At 43.5% G+C, this 14,441-nt stretch overlaps 1 protein-coding gene across 20 annotated transcripts in view; it reads right to left on the reverse strand.

The window, feature by feature from the left end:
- Positions 1-355: 355 nt before the first annotated feature.
- Positions 356-14,441, reverse strand: part of LOC128752735 (calcium/calmodulin-dependent protein kinase type II subunit gamma-like) — a 36,024-nt gene continuing 21,938 nt past the window's right edge. Inside the window, exons 13-23 of one of the 20 annotated variants that reach the window (XM_053854269.1) lie at positions 13,621-13,683; positions 10,032-10,072; positions 8,593-8,676; positions 7,520-7,564; positions 7,401-7,446; positions 7,090-7,170; positions 4,272-4,412; positions 3,172-3,247; positions 2,997-3,091; positions 2,433-2,669; positions 356-2,370 (exon numbers count right to left, since the gene is read on the reverse strand). In XM_053854269.1, the coding sequence (XP_053710244.1) occupies positions 2,437-2,669; positions 2,997-3,091; positions 3,172-3,247; positions 4,272-4,412; positions 7,090-7,170; positions 7,401-7,446; positions 7,520-7,564; positions 8,593-8,676; positions 10,032-10,072; positions 13,621-13,683 (905 nt within the window). In that variant the 3' untranslated portion in view covers positions 356-2,370; positions 2,433-2,436. Of the gene's footprint in view, positions 2,371-2,432; positions 2,670-2,996; positions 3,092-3,171; positions 3,248-4,271; positions 4,413-7,089; positions 7,171-7,391; positions 7,447-7,519; positions 7,565-8,592; positions 8,677-10,031; positions 10,073-13,620; positions 13,684-14,441 lie in introns of all 20 variants that reach the window. The other 19 variants (XM_053854268.1, XM_053854270.1, XM_053854275.1 and 16 more) reach the window with 19 other exon arrangements.

The raw sequence follows: 14,441 nt of genomic DNA on the forward strand, positions 1-14,441 counted from the left end.
TCTTGTGATAGTCAGCAATGTCGGTCCAAAACTATGAGAAAGTTATTGTCAATTTAAATAGGTACATATCCTTAGCAAGTGAGCCTCCTCCACCTTAACCTACGACATCTTGTCCATCCTTCCTGATGACACCTCTTCATGCCTTCCTGTATCACATCCACAGACATGAATGGTTGTCTACCTCTTCTTTTTGCATTGACTAAAATGCAGAAAAAAAAAAATAGTTTCACTTTGGTTCTGAGATGATGCCGACAATTATTCAAAAACATTTCAGACTATTTTAACATGAGAATATCTTATGGCCTCGAGAAAACATATCTGATGTGGGTAACAAAGGAAGTCTGTACAAAGGAACCAGTGCTGAAATAGTATTTTTATTAAATACTTTCAAGATCCAAGTTTTTGAAGAATAACAAAGCTATGATGAAGACCAACTAACACTCAGACAAACACTTGATAGTCGTCAATTCATGGTTGTATTCCATTTTACATCATGATCATGCAAAAAAAAGAAAGAAAAAAACCCAAAATAAAACAAAAAATAACTCCAGCATCCATGTGACGGCTGGGGGAGGAAGCGCAGCCCAATATTATATCATTACAACGCAGGGAAAAGAAAAAGCTAAAAATCGAGGGCCTCATACCAAGCTACGGCTCCTGATCCTTTAGAAAACAAAAAATTGCTTATTTATTTATTTTTTTAAACTTTTTATCATGTCACCTATTAAACATTCGAGATGGAGGAAATTCTTTGTTTCAAAAGATGCAAATATCATATATTAACACGAGCTCCATCCTCATTCAGGTAGGTACATGGTAGAAATGTGTAACTGAAACATGCATATAACTATTTCTCTCGTTCGTCACGCGCGCACACACCTGCACACACTCGCTTGTCCCAAAAAGCTGCGCAGGCACAAGTTTAAAAACCACCAAGGGTAGATTACATTTATAAATAATTTAGTTCATTCAATCAGGTTTTGTGTGTCGTCTCCTTCTGGCCTCCCTTAATATTTTTTCCCTTTTTTTTTTTAGTGTGAGAGGAAGAGTGCAGAACTCCAGCTTGGCCAAATCCACACGACAGAATAACTCAAACAAGGAACACGGGAACGACAGAGAGGTACAAAGAAACACCACTAAAGCTCATGGGAACAGAGGAGGCGGGGGCTGGGGAGGGCGTCGTGGTGGCGCAGATATGTTACAAAGCCAAAAACACCAGCAGGCGTATGTGCGATATGAAGAAAGCATTCGCAGCTTCGTCTTAACGCAGGTACGGATAAAGTTGTCACTCCTGCGGTCCAAACTCTGTCGGTTCGAGGAGCAGAGGGCGGGAGAAGTCTGACTCAGGAGCGTCTCTGATGTACATATAATACACTTCTCTACACTGGTCTATACAAACACGGCGCCGACCCAGTGATCATGAACATCGCAGACTGGCGGCGGGCACAAACAGGCGCAGCACATCTGGAGAGGTAAAAACGGGATGGAGTCAAAGGTCATACGGGGGTGAGGCTGCGGGCAAACATGCAGAATGCAGACGCTTTGCCCGCACGTTCGGACACAACAGGACGCGCGTGTAGCTTGCACATTGAAACTTGCACATTTAAAATCCCTCTTTCAAATAAAAACCTTTAAAAACGTCCAGACGAAAACAAAGAGGCTCTTCACAGGAACACAAAGGGGAACAGGACGCTAAAACACACACCGGAGGAGCAAACGAAAGTAAAAGACCTCATACGTCACCATTGTCTCAGAGAACACAAACAAAGAAAACACATATAAAGCCTAAAGTTCTACACTTTGGTGCTTCATGTTTTCAATCTCAAGTCTCTCTCTCTCCGACTCGACTGTCTCTCCACCCCTCAAGGGGAAAATCTCAACATCCGGGAGCAGAAACTACCCGGTCAAACCAAGAATGCCGAAATGCGTCTCCGATATCAACTCCCTTGCGCTAAATAGAAAAGCTTGGTTGGGTTTCGGTGGTTTCTGGAACATCTAGTCATAATTTACACGGTATATTCATAACTGAAACTGTCACAATTCTCGCCTCCCCCGGGACGTCTCATCTCGCGTGGGCAGAAAGAAGATGGCTGCCGGGGGGAGGGGCTAGAGGGCAAAGACGGGCCCTCTGGTCAGGCGCCAGATGCATGCATCATCCCACGGAGGGAGGGGGGGCGGAGTCTTGAGTTCAGCCGACCCCAGCAGGTCAAAGGAGGATTGGTTGATACGGTGGAGAGGGATGCGATCACACCCGGCCGGGCTCTCGGCACCATCCAATCCACGCGGAGGACGCACCTCCTCAAACACGCTTGCTGAAAATAAAACTGCCCCCCAAAACAGACACTCCAGTAGACTGGAGGCTCTGGACCACTGCGGAGAGACAGGGCAGGTGTTATCCAAGCCGGCACCTCAGGGGGGAGTGTGTCAGTCACCTGATCACTGGAGTGGTGCAGCCGGCGCTCCTGAGCAGTGGAAGTGAACGTTAAGCCACTTTCCATCGCGGCGGTGCCAAACTCTGGTCTCCTCGGACTGGCTGGAGCGTGGGCGGCCTGTGGAGTCCACGAACTGCGTGAGGCGGATGTAGGCGATGCACGCCGCGTCCTCGCCGATCAGATGCACGTGAGGGTTTAGCAGGGTGGTGTGCACTGGCTTGTTGTTCTTGCTCAACACTATGATCAGGAAAAAAAAAAAACAAGCCAGAGGCGGCACAAGTCGAGACACAGCCGTTTTTTCTCTGTGATGAATTTCAAGACACATGACAAAAAATGTAAAGCAGGCATTATATTATCAAAACAAAATGTTAGCATAAAACAGGAGTTTTGTACAACAAAAACATGAACTCCCACTTTGCTGACCCTCTCACTGTGAGGCTGCAGCACGAACCGCTGCCGCACTGTGCAACAGTCTCCAGTCAGTGTTGAGAGTTTTAAAAAGACTCGATAAGCTTCAGTCCTTTGAGAGTGGAAGTTGATGAAAAGTAAAGAGGTTCTTCTTACAGTTCTCAAAGTAGAACTTGTGGAAGTCCATGCCCTCCACAAGGTTCCCCAGAGCCTCCGGCTCGAAAGAGGTGAGTCCAGGATCGCAAATCCGTCTGTGGGAGAAAAGGTATAGCAGTGAGACGGTGGGAGAAAAGGCCATCGTGTCATTGCTTCAACGCGTGGATGTTCTCACGTGTAAGCTTCAAAGTCTCCGTTGTTGATGGCTTCGATCAGCTGCTCCGTTATCTTGATAATCTCCTGTTTACGGGCTGCAACAGTGGAAGAAGACATGGACGGATGATAAGCGACAAGCATGACCAACAAAGAGAAGCAGGGTGATCTTTGTGGTGACGTTGCTCTGTCCGCTCGCGGCTGACTGTGCGACTATGTGCTCAGCAAAGTGGCCCTGGAGAACACTTGAGACAGCGATGATGTCGTCATCGTCTTCATCATCCCTGCTGCCTCTCCAGTTATTTAACAAAGGCTTGCAAAACCAGAAGCTTCTGATGCCCACAGACACCAGGCTGACATGTTTCATTTACCTTGACTGTCAGCGTCTAAACCCTGTGCTTTAGGTCAAATTCATGATGCCGACTTCAGCCACCAGGAGCCAACTGCAGACGTTTAGTTCCCCTGCTCAACATCTTCCCACAGCAAATACTGAACCCTGATCACTACTCATTCAACACTGATCTCAGGTGAAGTGAAGGCTTTTTCGAATGACACTGAATTTCTAGTGCCAGCGGTTGAACAATAGTTCATAGTTACATTACAGTGACTTGAGGAGCCAAACCACCTGTGCTCTGCAGAAACCTACGCCGGCAGACATCTGAAGGTGCTGCGGTGTCTGGCACGATGGTGTTAGAAGACGACAGCGGTACGACCAGCCTCGTCTTCCACCTGATTTAAAATGCTGAGTCACTTTCCTAACTTGGCTACTGGACCCCAACAAGGCTCTGCATTGGACACATTGACTTGGAACCGTTGTCCATTGTGTTCCATTCTTCACTTGACAGGCATCATCCAGCTATAGTTTGTTTTTGTCTGTTTTAATTTAAAAACTGCATAGTTTTCTTCAGTCAGATGTTCCCAGCAAAACCCATACCAAACCACCGACACACAACCTATGTCCCGTACCAAGATGTGCTGGATGGTGTGGACAGCCCATAGCGTGTGTGTGTTTGTGCGTGTGCAACAGGGTGCTGCTGCGAGAGGCTAATTTGATGAGAAAGCAGTTAGTTTGTGATGGGGAGTAGCAGCAGGAGTGCTCCATTAGTGCTGACGTGTTCTTACTGGGCTTAGTGTTGCCGTTAGCAGCGACAGTGTTGCCCCCTAGTGGAGCAGCAAGGACGGGCGACTGTGAGAGATCAGAGTCGGGGCAGGAGCTGTTGCCCGTGCTGTTCCATGCCATGCGCTTTGCGTCATGCGGTGGAACTGAAACACACAACTGATGGTCAAAAACACAAACGCGTGGAGACAGAAAAGATGAAACAAGAGGACATGCAATCAGGCCAAAAGAACACAACAAACACTAGTGCTGGGCAGTGTGGCCAAATGGTCTTTAAACATACCGCTATCACTCTGATACGTAGACATGAATTACAGAAAAGCAGTTTTGTACCTTTTTTTTGTCTCCGATATACCTTTAGTTCATTCATGCCATTCAACTGTCCCTTATATTAAACAAGCTCATGAGATGTGTCAGCGACATTTATTACACATAAGCAGGGTTCCTCACAGAAAACTGTTAGGGGAGTGTGACGATGAAAGGTCACCAGAGTGCAAATTGGAATGCACGAGCCCGGAATTATCAAATTTAAGTTAACTCGGTATACATGCTTAAGCATCAGGGTGGGAGTATCCCTGCGATGAGTGAAAATTTTCTTTCTTTTGGGGTAACATAGTCAAGGTTGGAAGACATTGTTGCCATGATGGCCGACTTCATGATGTAGCACTTTGGGACACCCTGAGTATTGTGCATTTCACTAGCCTGTGACTAGAACAGGCAATCGTGGAAATAAAAATGTCAACATCCCAAGCAAGGGGTATATAAAATTCCCTGGGATCCCAAGTTAGTTTAATGGGCCAGTTGACTATGAAGCCACAGTGCTATCAAAACATTCCACAAAGGGGTGCTGATATTTTTTACCAGTGGATGGAAAAAACACGTATTAATATTATTACATTTGAAACAAAGTAAGTGCAGACTCACTGTGGTTTAACAAATGTCCTGTATTGAAATACATGCCGTTTTTTTTTTTAGCCCAAAACAATGGACCACCCAGCACTAGATGCAGCCTTCAGTTAAAAAACAGCAAAAAAAAAAGAATGATGATGAAGTCGGCCTAAGTAATGATTAATGTGAAGACATATGACAGAGAGATGATTATTAATGTAGCATTGGTGCAGCTCTGATGGTGATTCTGTGTCGGTGTCCGCTCATAAACATTAACAAAGCCTCCTGTGATGAAGTGCAGCAGCACAAAGAAGATCGAAGTCACTGTGTATTATTTTCTCCATCTCGCTCTGTGTGTGTGTGTGTGTGTGTGTGTGTGTGTGTGTGTGTGTGTGTGTGTGTGTGTGTGTGTGTGTGTGTGTGTGTGTGTGTGTGTGTGTGTGTGTGTGTGTGTGTGTGTGTGTGTGTGTGTGTGTGTGTGTGTGTGTGTGTGTGTTTTCTTGTACTTCTGTCGTTGCAAGAACCAGTATGGCATTTTAACCAACAGAGTGAAGACATTTAGGCCTGTCCTCACTTCATGTTGAGGGTGAAAACCTCAATATAACCTAGTTATTATAATTAGGTTTTAGCTTGGTCAAGAGTAATGGTTAAGTTTAGCCATTTGTTTTGGATGGTTTCATTTAGGGTGAGGGGGTAGGGAAAGCATCATGGCAATGAGTGTCCTCACTAAGATCGAAAGACAAACACGTGTGTTCCTGACAGGAAGTCTGAGTGAAGGGAAACTAAGAGCACAGGACAAGAGTGTATCTTGGAATGAGGAGAGGAGTGTTTGACCCCGGTTTCAAGGGATCAAAATAAAAAAGGGAAATCCTTTTAGTTTAATAAAAACGTGCAGCACAAGAAGAAATGAAGGTTAAACTGGTTGCCAGAAAGTGGGACAGGTGGTGTGATCACCAGGAAACAACCACACAAATACACACGCACACGCACACACGCTCACACCTTTCAGGGTTCCCACTGTGCCTGTGAGGAAAACTTTTATGGACTCAATTTTGGAATGAAAATCATATGCCATTAAATGTATTAAATATTGAAAGCAGGACAATTCTGGCTAACAACAAATGCATGCCTGGTCACTCTGTTATTGTTTAAACAGTTACCAGTATTTCTCCACTTTTTCACAATACAGTGAATTTTCCTAAAAAAAAAAAGTTTGGGATTTTAGCCCCGAGTGACTGCGTGATGGAAGCACAACTTCACACTGAACAGCAGCGAACAGTCGAGTTGTCAGATAGCTGTTTGGGCAGACACCATTGCGCAAAAACAACTGCACAAAATCCATAAAACACTGTGGCTTACAGCCTCACCAGACAGAGTTAAGGGATGCTGAGGGCCATCAAACAGTGGTTCAGTCTTTGTGAGCTTGATCATTAGCATATTTCTTATTTGGCTGGAAAACATCTGATGGAGTTGGCAGGCAGATTGACTTTAACAGTGTTGGATTGTCAGTATACTCACTGATGTGAAGAGCTTGATTTGGTTCCATACTATGGTTAAATCATTTTCAACTACTTTTTAAGAACTTGACCACAAAATGTACCAGAAAAGGTATTTCGACAAAAACAACGCAAGAAAGCATAAAAACAAAAAAACAGAAACATGCAAATCCTCTCACAAAAAGCTAAATGGCAGTGCCAGTGAAATGTAATAAGCAGAGCCCAATAACTTCCTAAAATAATAAAGGATGCATTTCAAATCAGTGGGAACCCTTAAAAAAGCTTTTCAGACCAGAGTGACGGAGCTCAGACATGTGAAACAGATTGTTGGTGACTACAAAAAGCCTGGGTAGGTGGGAAAAGCCGGGAAGGTAGGCAGGTGTGTTTAGACCTAGCCAGGGGCCACCGGAAAGCTTCTGGTTGCCATGAACAAACTTACTGGCAGGTGAACTCTGAGGTGAGGGAAGAAGTGGGGGCATCTCTTCTGTGGCGCTGCTCTGACTCAGCGCTGAACTCTCCGCTAGAACACACACACAAGCACGCACGCACGCACACACAAATAAAAAGCAGCCAGACACACGCAGAAAGAACGCACATCCACACATCACAAACACACAGTCAAGAGTGTGAGACACATGTCGGCACGCCTGCCAGACTCTATGGTCCAAAACACACTTTGCTAAGCGGGAGAAGGAGAGATGGAAAGCAAAAATGGAAAAGGGAGGTAAAATAACCAAGTACCTTTCTTACCTTTCATTTCCTCCTCGTCATTGGTGGCATTGCTCTCTGTTGAGCCCTGGAGGTCATGAGAGGTTGAAGATAATCAAGCAACAGATTACAGTTTAAGAAAAAAGATAAATGCAAGCCACCTTGACTCCATCTGGTGGGTTGTGTACCACTGTGCTCTGAGATTCCTGCGACACGAGACAGAATGGTCAGGCTGAAACACCTTCAAATTGAACTGGGCAACCTCCTGTTACTTCACAGTGACCAAAACTTCCACAAGCACATGTGTGTAAAGCTCACAAGCACATGTGGGCATGGCTCAGGCAGGTAAAACTGGACATAAACTGTAATGCTAACAAAAGGGCAGAGGGTTGCAGACATCTCTGATTGAAGGCTCTTAGATTGTTGCATAAAATTTAGACGTCAAAATTGCATGAAGTCCATGAGGCTCACTGGAAATGTTGGTGTTCTAAACAACAATAGCTTCAAAATGGATGCACCGCACTATACATGAGCAACACAGGTTCAACATTTTTTTTCATCACATGTTGGTCTCCCTCACGGACCAAATCAGATATTGCAATTGTTTGCAAAATCCTGGGAAAAGCACAAAGAAAGGCTCATTCATGTGGGAAACCAAGAACGCAATTAAATCCTGGTGATGAAGTCAAAACCCGACACTGCCTTTCTAATCACAAGTGTCGGCGCTGACAATGAGAGCAGTAATTCAAACAAGAAAGTGACAGTGCATGTCCAGCTTTTGAGCTCATCATATGAGACACACCAATGAGGAGATGTTTTCTAGGGCAACACAAGCATTTACAATGAAAAGTCAACACATGCTGCGGCATATGAGAAGATCAGTATCATGATTGAATGTTAGTGATGAAGAAAACAAGGCAAGTGAACGTCTGGGATGAAGAGAATTTAAAGGGAAAAATGAGGGGAGATTGTTGCTATATTGTTTTACATTGGAACTTCTGTTCTTTGTAAAGGGGATCTGGTTCTAAAGACAATGTCATGCTGGTTTCCTTAATAGCCCAAACATTCCCTCTTGGTAAGTGTTGATAGCAAAAACATGTATGATCTGCTGTATTTTTCTGACTGTATATGAGGATGAGAAGCAGCAACTAAGATGAGTTGAAATGATGCACAACATCTACTCAGGTGGATGCTGGGGGAGACTGGAACTGACAGTGCGACGGGCCTACTGTACCATCTGGGCGTTGGCTGCCATGTTGGTGTCTTTCAGGGCATTGATGGCGCTCACTATACTGTTCTTACTGTTGTTGGTAGAAGGCTGAGAATGTAAAGATTATGTAAACACAAACAAAAGCATTAGAATTAGACGCCTTTCAGGAAATAAGGCTGATACTCTTTGGTTGAGTTTCAGAGGCAGTCGAGCACTAATGGGGGTAAACGAGAGGGTGGGTGCAAAGTATGGCCTCTAGACCATCCTTTTTACTGCCTCACTAACTCTCCACGGCTCCACCACTTTACTGCACAGAGGGACCCCAGGGGCAGAGGAGCAAGTAAGGGAGGCAGGAGGAGAGAGCGAAGATAGAAGCGGAACATGACAGAGGGTGCTGGGAAAACAGAAGAGACGTTGATAGGACTAAGTACTAAATGATCATAGGGAGCTGAAGAGGTTCGATTCCTGAATTCCTCAGACAAAAAAAAATTGGAATACCACTTACATCTGAGGACAAAAATATAATCTGCACTTATCTCAGGTTTTCAAACCAGTGAAAATCTTTGTAAATAGTAAGCCTCAAGCAATTCCACATCAGCAAGTTTTCCAGTGTTAAAACAATAACTGGTAATGGCCCAGCTGACATCATTGGAAAGGTCTAGATGTGATGCCAACATTAGCAGCAACACATCAGCAATTGGCAATGTAACTTCCATACACCGCGTGACCTTGATGTCACAACAAAAAAAATAAAAACTGGACCATGTGAAGTAGTAGAGGCCCACATCTTTAATTACATTCATAGAAACCTTTTGGACTGAGTGGTCCTGAGCAGGAATAAAAACATCTTATCACAATTTATGCCACTGCCTCCATGACAGGATTAAAAAAATAAAAATCAGGCTCATGATAATACTAACGAAGGATCTACTGTTCATCATCATGCATCATAAGTGCCTCAAAGAGCAGTGAAAGATCATACCAGTGCTACAATGAAAGGAACAGAGGGCAAAGAAAGCCCATGTCTAAGTCTCTTCAAAGCAAAATGTCACATAAGAGGCTCAAACCACATTATTTTCACCATTTTTTTTCTTGATCTGGTTCATGGCTTGTCATAAAAGGGGTAATGATGAGTCCCCAAACCAGTAAAAAAAAACACTGCTGAGCTGACAAGACTCATTCCGAACAAGCTGAAAAAATGTTTTAAACGACTGTAAGTGGTGTGCAAAACAATTTGATCACTGAAAAATATAATACTGTGTGTGTGTGTGTATATATATATATATATATATATATATATATATATATATATATATACACACACACAGTACACTGTCTGGCTAAAACCATACAGCTAAATTTAAGGGCAGGCAGGACAGCTAAAGAACAAGGCTGGCTACAAGAGGAGAGAGGGGCGTCTGTGCGGAGGTAACAGGGGGCAGGCACTGACGACAAAACCTTACCTTTGCAGAATCTGACTTCTTGTTGAGTAAACTTTTGCATGCTGTAAAAAAACAAAACAAAAACAAAACAAAAAGGATGGAGAGGGAGAGAAACAAGAAAAAATTGAGTTCCACTGTAAAACAGAACATTCATGCTTGCCTTCAGCTTTGCGTATACACAAACCCAGCGCACTATTTGACTGATCAACGAGTAAACTTGAGCTCTTATGAACAATTAGAGATAATGCAAAGGACCACTCAATGGTGTATTTTATTCCTCCCCCGCTGAAACAATGGCTACGCAGGCCTCTCAGGTCAGGAGCCATTCCATCGCCATCTGGGGATTGGAGAGAAACCCGAGAGGGAAGTAAACTTCCTAAATCCATTTCCTGTCTAGAGGACCCCTCTACCACTAAGATGAGACTGATGGTTGGACTCAAACTGCCGCCAGGGTTGACAGCAATAAGCAGGGTTAATGCAAGTCATCGATTTCCTTTAAAGGGCCCGGGTCACTCCTCTAATCAAGCTTTAATGGTTTCCCCCATTTTTTTCTCCATCCTGACACAAACAAAAAAATCTGTTCTTGAGTTTCTTACCTTGCAAATAGAAATGTGAGGTGGACAAAAGGGGGAAAGAGAGGACTTAGTTTTTAAATACAAGAATGGACAGTGACGATTCATGCTCCACGACCTCAGCTGTAGAAATGCAAAAGTTGGTGTTTGGCCAGATCATGCAGCATTCAAGAGAATCATCCAATTGTCTCATTCCAGTACTACAGGAAACAGAAGGTTGACAAAGTGCAACTATCTTCCGTGTTGTTCACCATTTCATCAAACAGCTACCAGTGCCAATAGTGAACGTGTTTAGATGCCATTTTAATGCATCCTTCCCTCTTAAGAGTCAAGAAAATGAGCCAAACTGTTTTCTAAAGCATCAGCAGGTTTTAAAGAGCCAAATTAAGGCTGTGACACATCATTGTTAGAGTTGACTGATATCTGCAACCCAGTCACAAAAATCTCAAGTTCCTCGACATTTCACACCAAATTAAAGAGCAATGTCACCATCAGGTCCAGAGCAGGGTATTTGTAGCGTACAAGAACCATCATACCATCATTGAGAATGCAGGGCAACTTTGAATTCAACATTGTTAAACATTGGGTTAGCTGCTCCTTCCACAAATGCAGGGTCGATTCCACGAGGGGTGGTCAGGCAGCATTATCTTTTTTTTTCTTTTTTTTTCCCCCAAAGAGTGAAATCCATTTCCAATAATGTTGTAAACAGCTCATCAAATGGCTGAGGAATCTCTTCAAAATAGATGGCCGTAAGTGCTGATTTCTAAACATATCTCAGCTTGATGATGAAGAGGGAAGGATGGATTACAAAGCATCTGGCGGTGCGTCTCCTGAGAACATTTTATATAACCACACTGGACACCCACATGCAAAAAGGCAGCACAGCAAAGGCCTTTTATAGAAACACAGCTTAGATTGAACACCCATCATGTCGGAAGGCGATATAATGAAAAGGATATATCAAGAGCACACTGCCAAAGCCTCCTCTCAGCCACACTCAAAATGGTGCAAGACAGCGGTTTAAAGTGACAGGATCTCAACGGTGACATCACCAAGGCACAAACAAAAGAAACCCTCGTAGAAAAAGTGCCAGCCTGCACCAATGATGTCACAAGATATTCACAAAAACTTAAACAGGCAACTTGTTCCAGTCTTAGTAAAGAAGCTTGCAATCCGAGTGCTTCAGAGGACAAACCTTCACAACACACATGAGATCTTCTGCCTTTTCATGTCAACCAAACTTGAGAGAATTCATCTACACTGTAGAGCACAAGTGATCCTCAGATGGGAAAAGTGATGAGAATCAATTCTGCACTACACTGCTTGTGATTAACTTGATCCAAGGAGCCACCATTGGAATCGCCGACCTTCCCACCCCTTTCCCACCTGGCGGGGCAAGAGCAGTGTGTCTTGTTTGAGTGCTTTCAAATTCAAGCATCAACACCAGCAGCACAACGCAATTACTAACATGAATCGATGTTCGATTCTAAATCAAATTGCAAGATTTTGGGTTTTCCACTGAATAGATACTGAGACCTGAAGAGTGAATAAAAACAGACAAAAAAGATTTTATAACACTATAGCATGCAGAGTCGATTGTTGGATGAAGTTGCAGCTAAATCCTGTGATTTTAGTCGTGGCGAGCAGATGAATTTTAAATAAACTGGAGGAAGTCCCCGGGGGATGATAAGCTGCAAATAGAAATCTGTGGGATTTCTTGAATTCTAAAATGTTATTTTCAAAAAAGTCAATTGAGAAAATATGGTCGATCCAAAAGATCCACTTGAAGTCCTACAAGCTTGTTCAGCAATAATGCTGCTCTTGTATTGAACAAATCACAATAATTGAAACATTTCAAGCTCATGAATACAGATTATTGCTAAAATTGACAGTCAATAAAACAGCTATTGGCTTAGACGGAATAAAAACAAGTTAATTCCAAAAGTCTTCTGGGGGCAAGAGATACTGCAATTGTTTTAGCGGTCTGAATATCAAGTCACAAGTTTTTGGATGCTACATTTGTGCCGCACAATGTTGCAACTATCTTGACAACTTTATTAAGAGGCTGGCTGGCTGCCAACCTAAGGTGACATATTACTGCTCGAGATGCTTGATGATTTGAAAAACACCAAACCGACCTCCAGGGAAGAGAGATGGCACTAGTTCTTCAGCAGAAATGCTGCATCACAGTTGCTGCAGCAGATTTGCTGTAACCATCACCCTCTTCTTCCTCAGCTCCCCACCCTCGCCTCTCACCATTTCCTCCCACCAGGACCAGGTTCGACGATGGCAGCACGCCAACCCAGCTCTTGCCGGCCCCCTGCAGAGTCAGTTCCCGCGCCCAGGATACATGCCCCTCCTCATCCCCTGCCCCCAGCCACCCTATGCCACTCATAGCAGAGGGCATGAGAAGTCAGCTGGGGGTCAGGATGGAGCTTGAATGAAGTCACTAAATTTGGAGGGTGGAATGAGCAACTACTTAAGATGAAGTAGAGTAATCTAGTCCATTCAGGATTTTAGGAATGGTGTTTTAGACCAAATCTACGGTTGCATTTTAGGCATTTCTAATGGACTAGCACACAATGATTTCCATAAACGTAGAGTTACAGGAATATTGGGATTGTTTAAGAGTTTGCAAAAAGACCATCTATCAAGTCATCTATGGCTATTTTGATATTAAGACTCCTTGTTTTTTTTCCAGAGATACATAGTAGTGTTTCTCTGTTGTGCCAAATTTCTCACAATATGGTAACCTTTACTTAACCATAATGTAAAAAAAAAGTATAAATTTAACTTTTTTCCGGATATAGATATTGCTTTGCTAATTTCACCGGGAGGGACCATAAACTACCACATGATTAAGCTAATGCTCAATTATATTTGCATCTGTATGAGCTCAAAGGAACGGTTTTAAAATGTGAATGACAAGGCCACATGCATGAGCTTGAGGGCTCTAATGAGGGCCCAGACTTCACTAAAAACCAAATGAAATCGGTGCATGTAAAGAGGAAGTGGATGGGCGTGTCTCTGGGACGTACCTTCCTGAGCCAGTGAGGCCGTGGAGGAGGCGGCAGCAGCAGAGTTGGTATGCTGCCGGCCCACTATTGGACAGAAATGCTACAGTTGGGAGGGGCTAGGCAAATCATACAGTTCTACAATTGAAAGGTTCAGTCGTGGGCCCAGAACGCCACAGAACTTTGCAAGCTCCAGCCAAGATCCATCACAGAGCTGAAGACAAAGGCATGCATGCCTGTGGTTTCCTGGGCCCAGGCATGAAATCATTAAGCATTGATTGACCAATTACTTAAAGGCTGGGAACAAGGCTGCGATGAAAAAAAAAAAAAAAAAAAGTTGCTCTCAGCAGGCGGAGATAAAAAGCACAGAATCGAGGCAGTCACCTGTTTTTATGACACGATACTTGCCCCAACATGAAAAGAAAATCTCATTAAAACAGACCAGACTTGTCTCTCTCCCACTCACACACAAATGCTCCATGGGCAGCAGAGAGGAGGGACGCGCACACACACAAAAGGAAAGGATATTAGCATGGACAAGGAGACAAACATCAACAGTCTAATGGCCACTCTGATCAATCTGCACTCAAATAACATAATAAATCCATTTTTTAATGCATGTTAAGGTGGTTGGTTAGCAAGCTCCTCATAAATCGGACATTTAATCTCAAGATTAAATGTCCGATTTATGAGGAGCAAAGTAGATCTTTAAATAGTAAAGTCTCCAGTTGTTTCTGTAATAGCTTCATATTAAATAAGACTCAAAACAATGAACGGGCCAATTTGAGTTCATAGGACTTAACTGTACCAATGCATTGATTCTTAGATTGAGAGCATCATCTTTT

The sequence above is a fragment of the Synchiropus splendidus genome, chromosome 1 (genome assembly GCF_027744825.2).
Source record: "Synchiropus splendidus isolate RoL2022-P1 chromosome 1, RoL_Sspl_1.0, whole genome shotgun sequence".
Classification (NCBI taxonomy): domain Eukaryota; kingdom Metazoa; phylum Chordata; class Actinopteri; order Syngnathiformes; family Callionymidae; genus Synchiropus; species Synchiropus splendidus.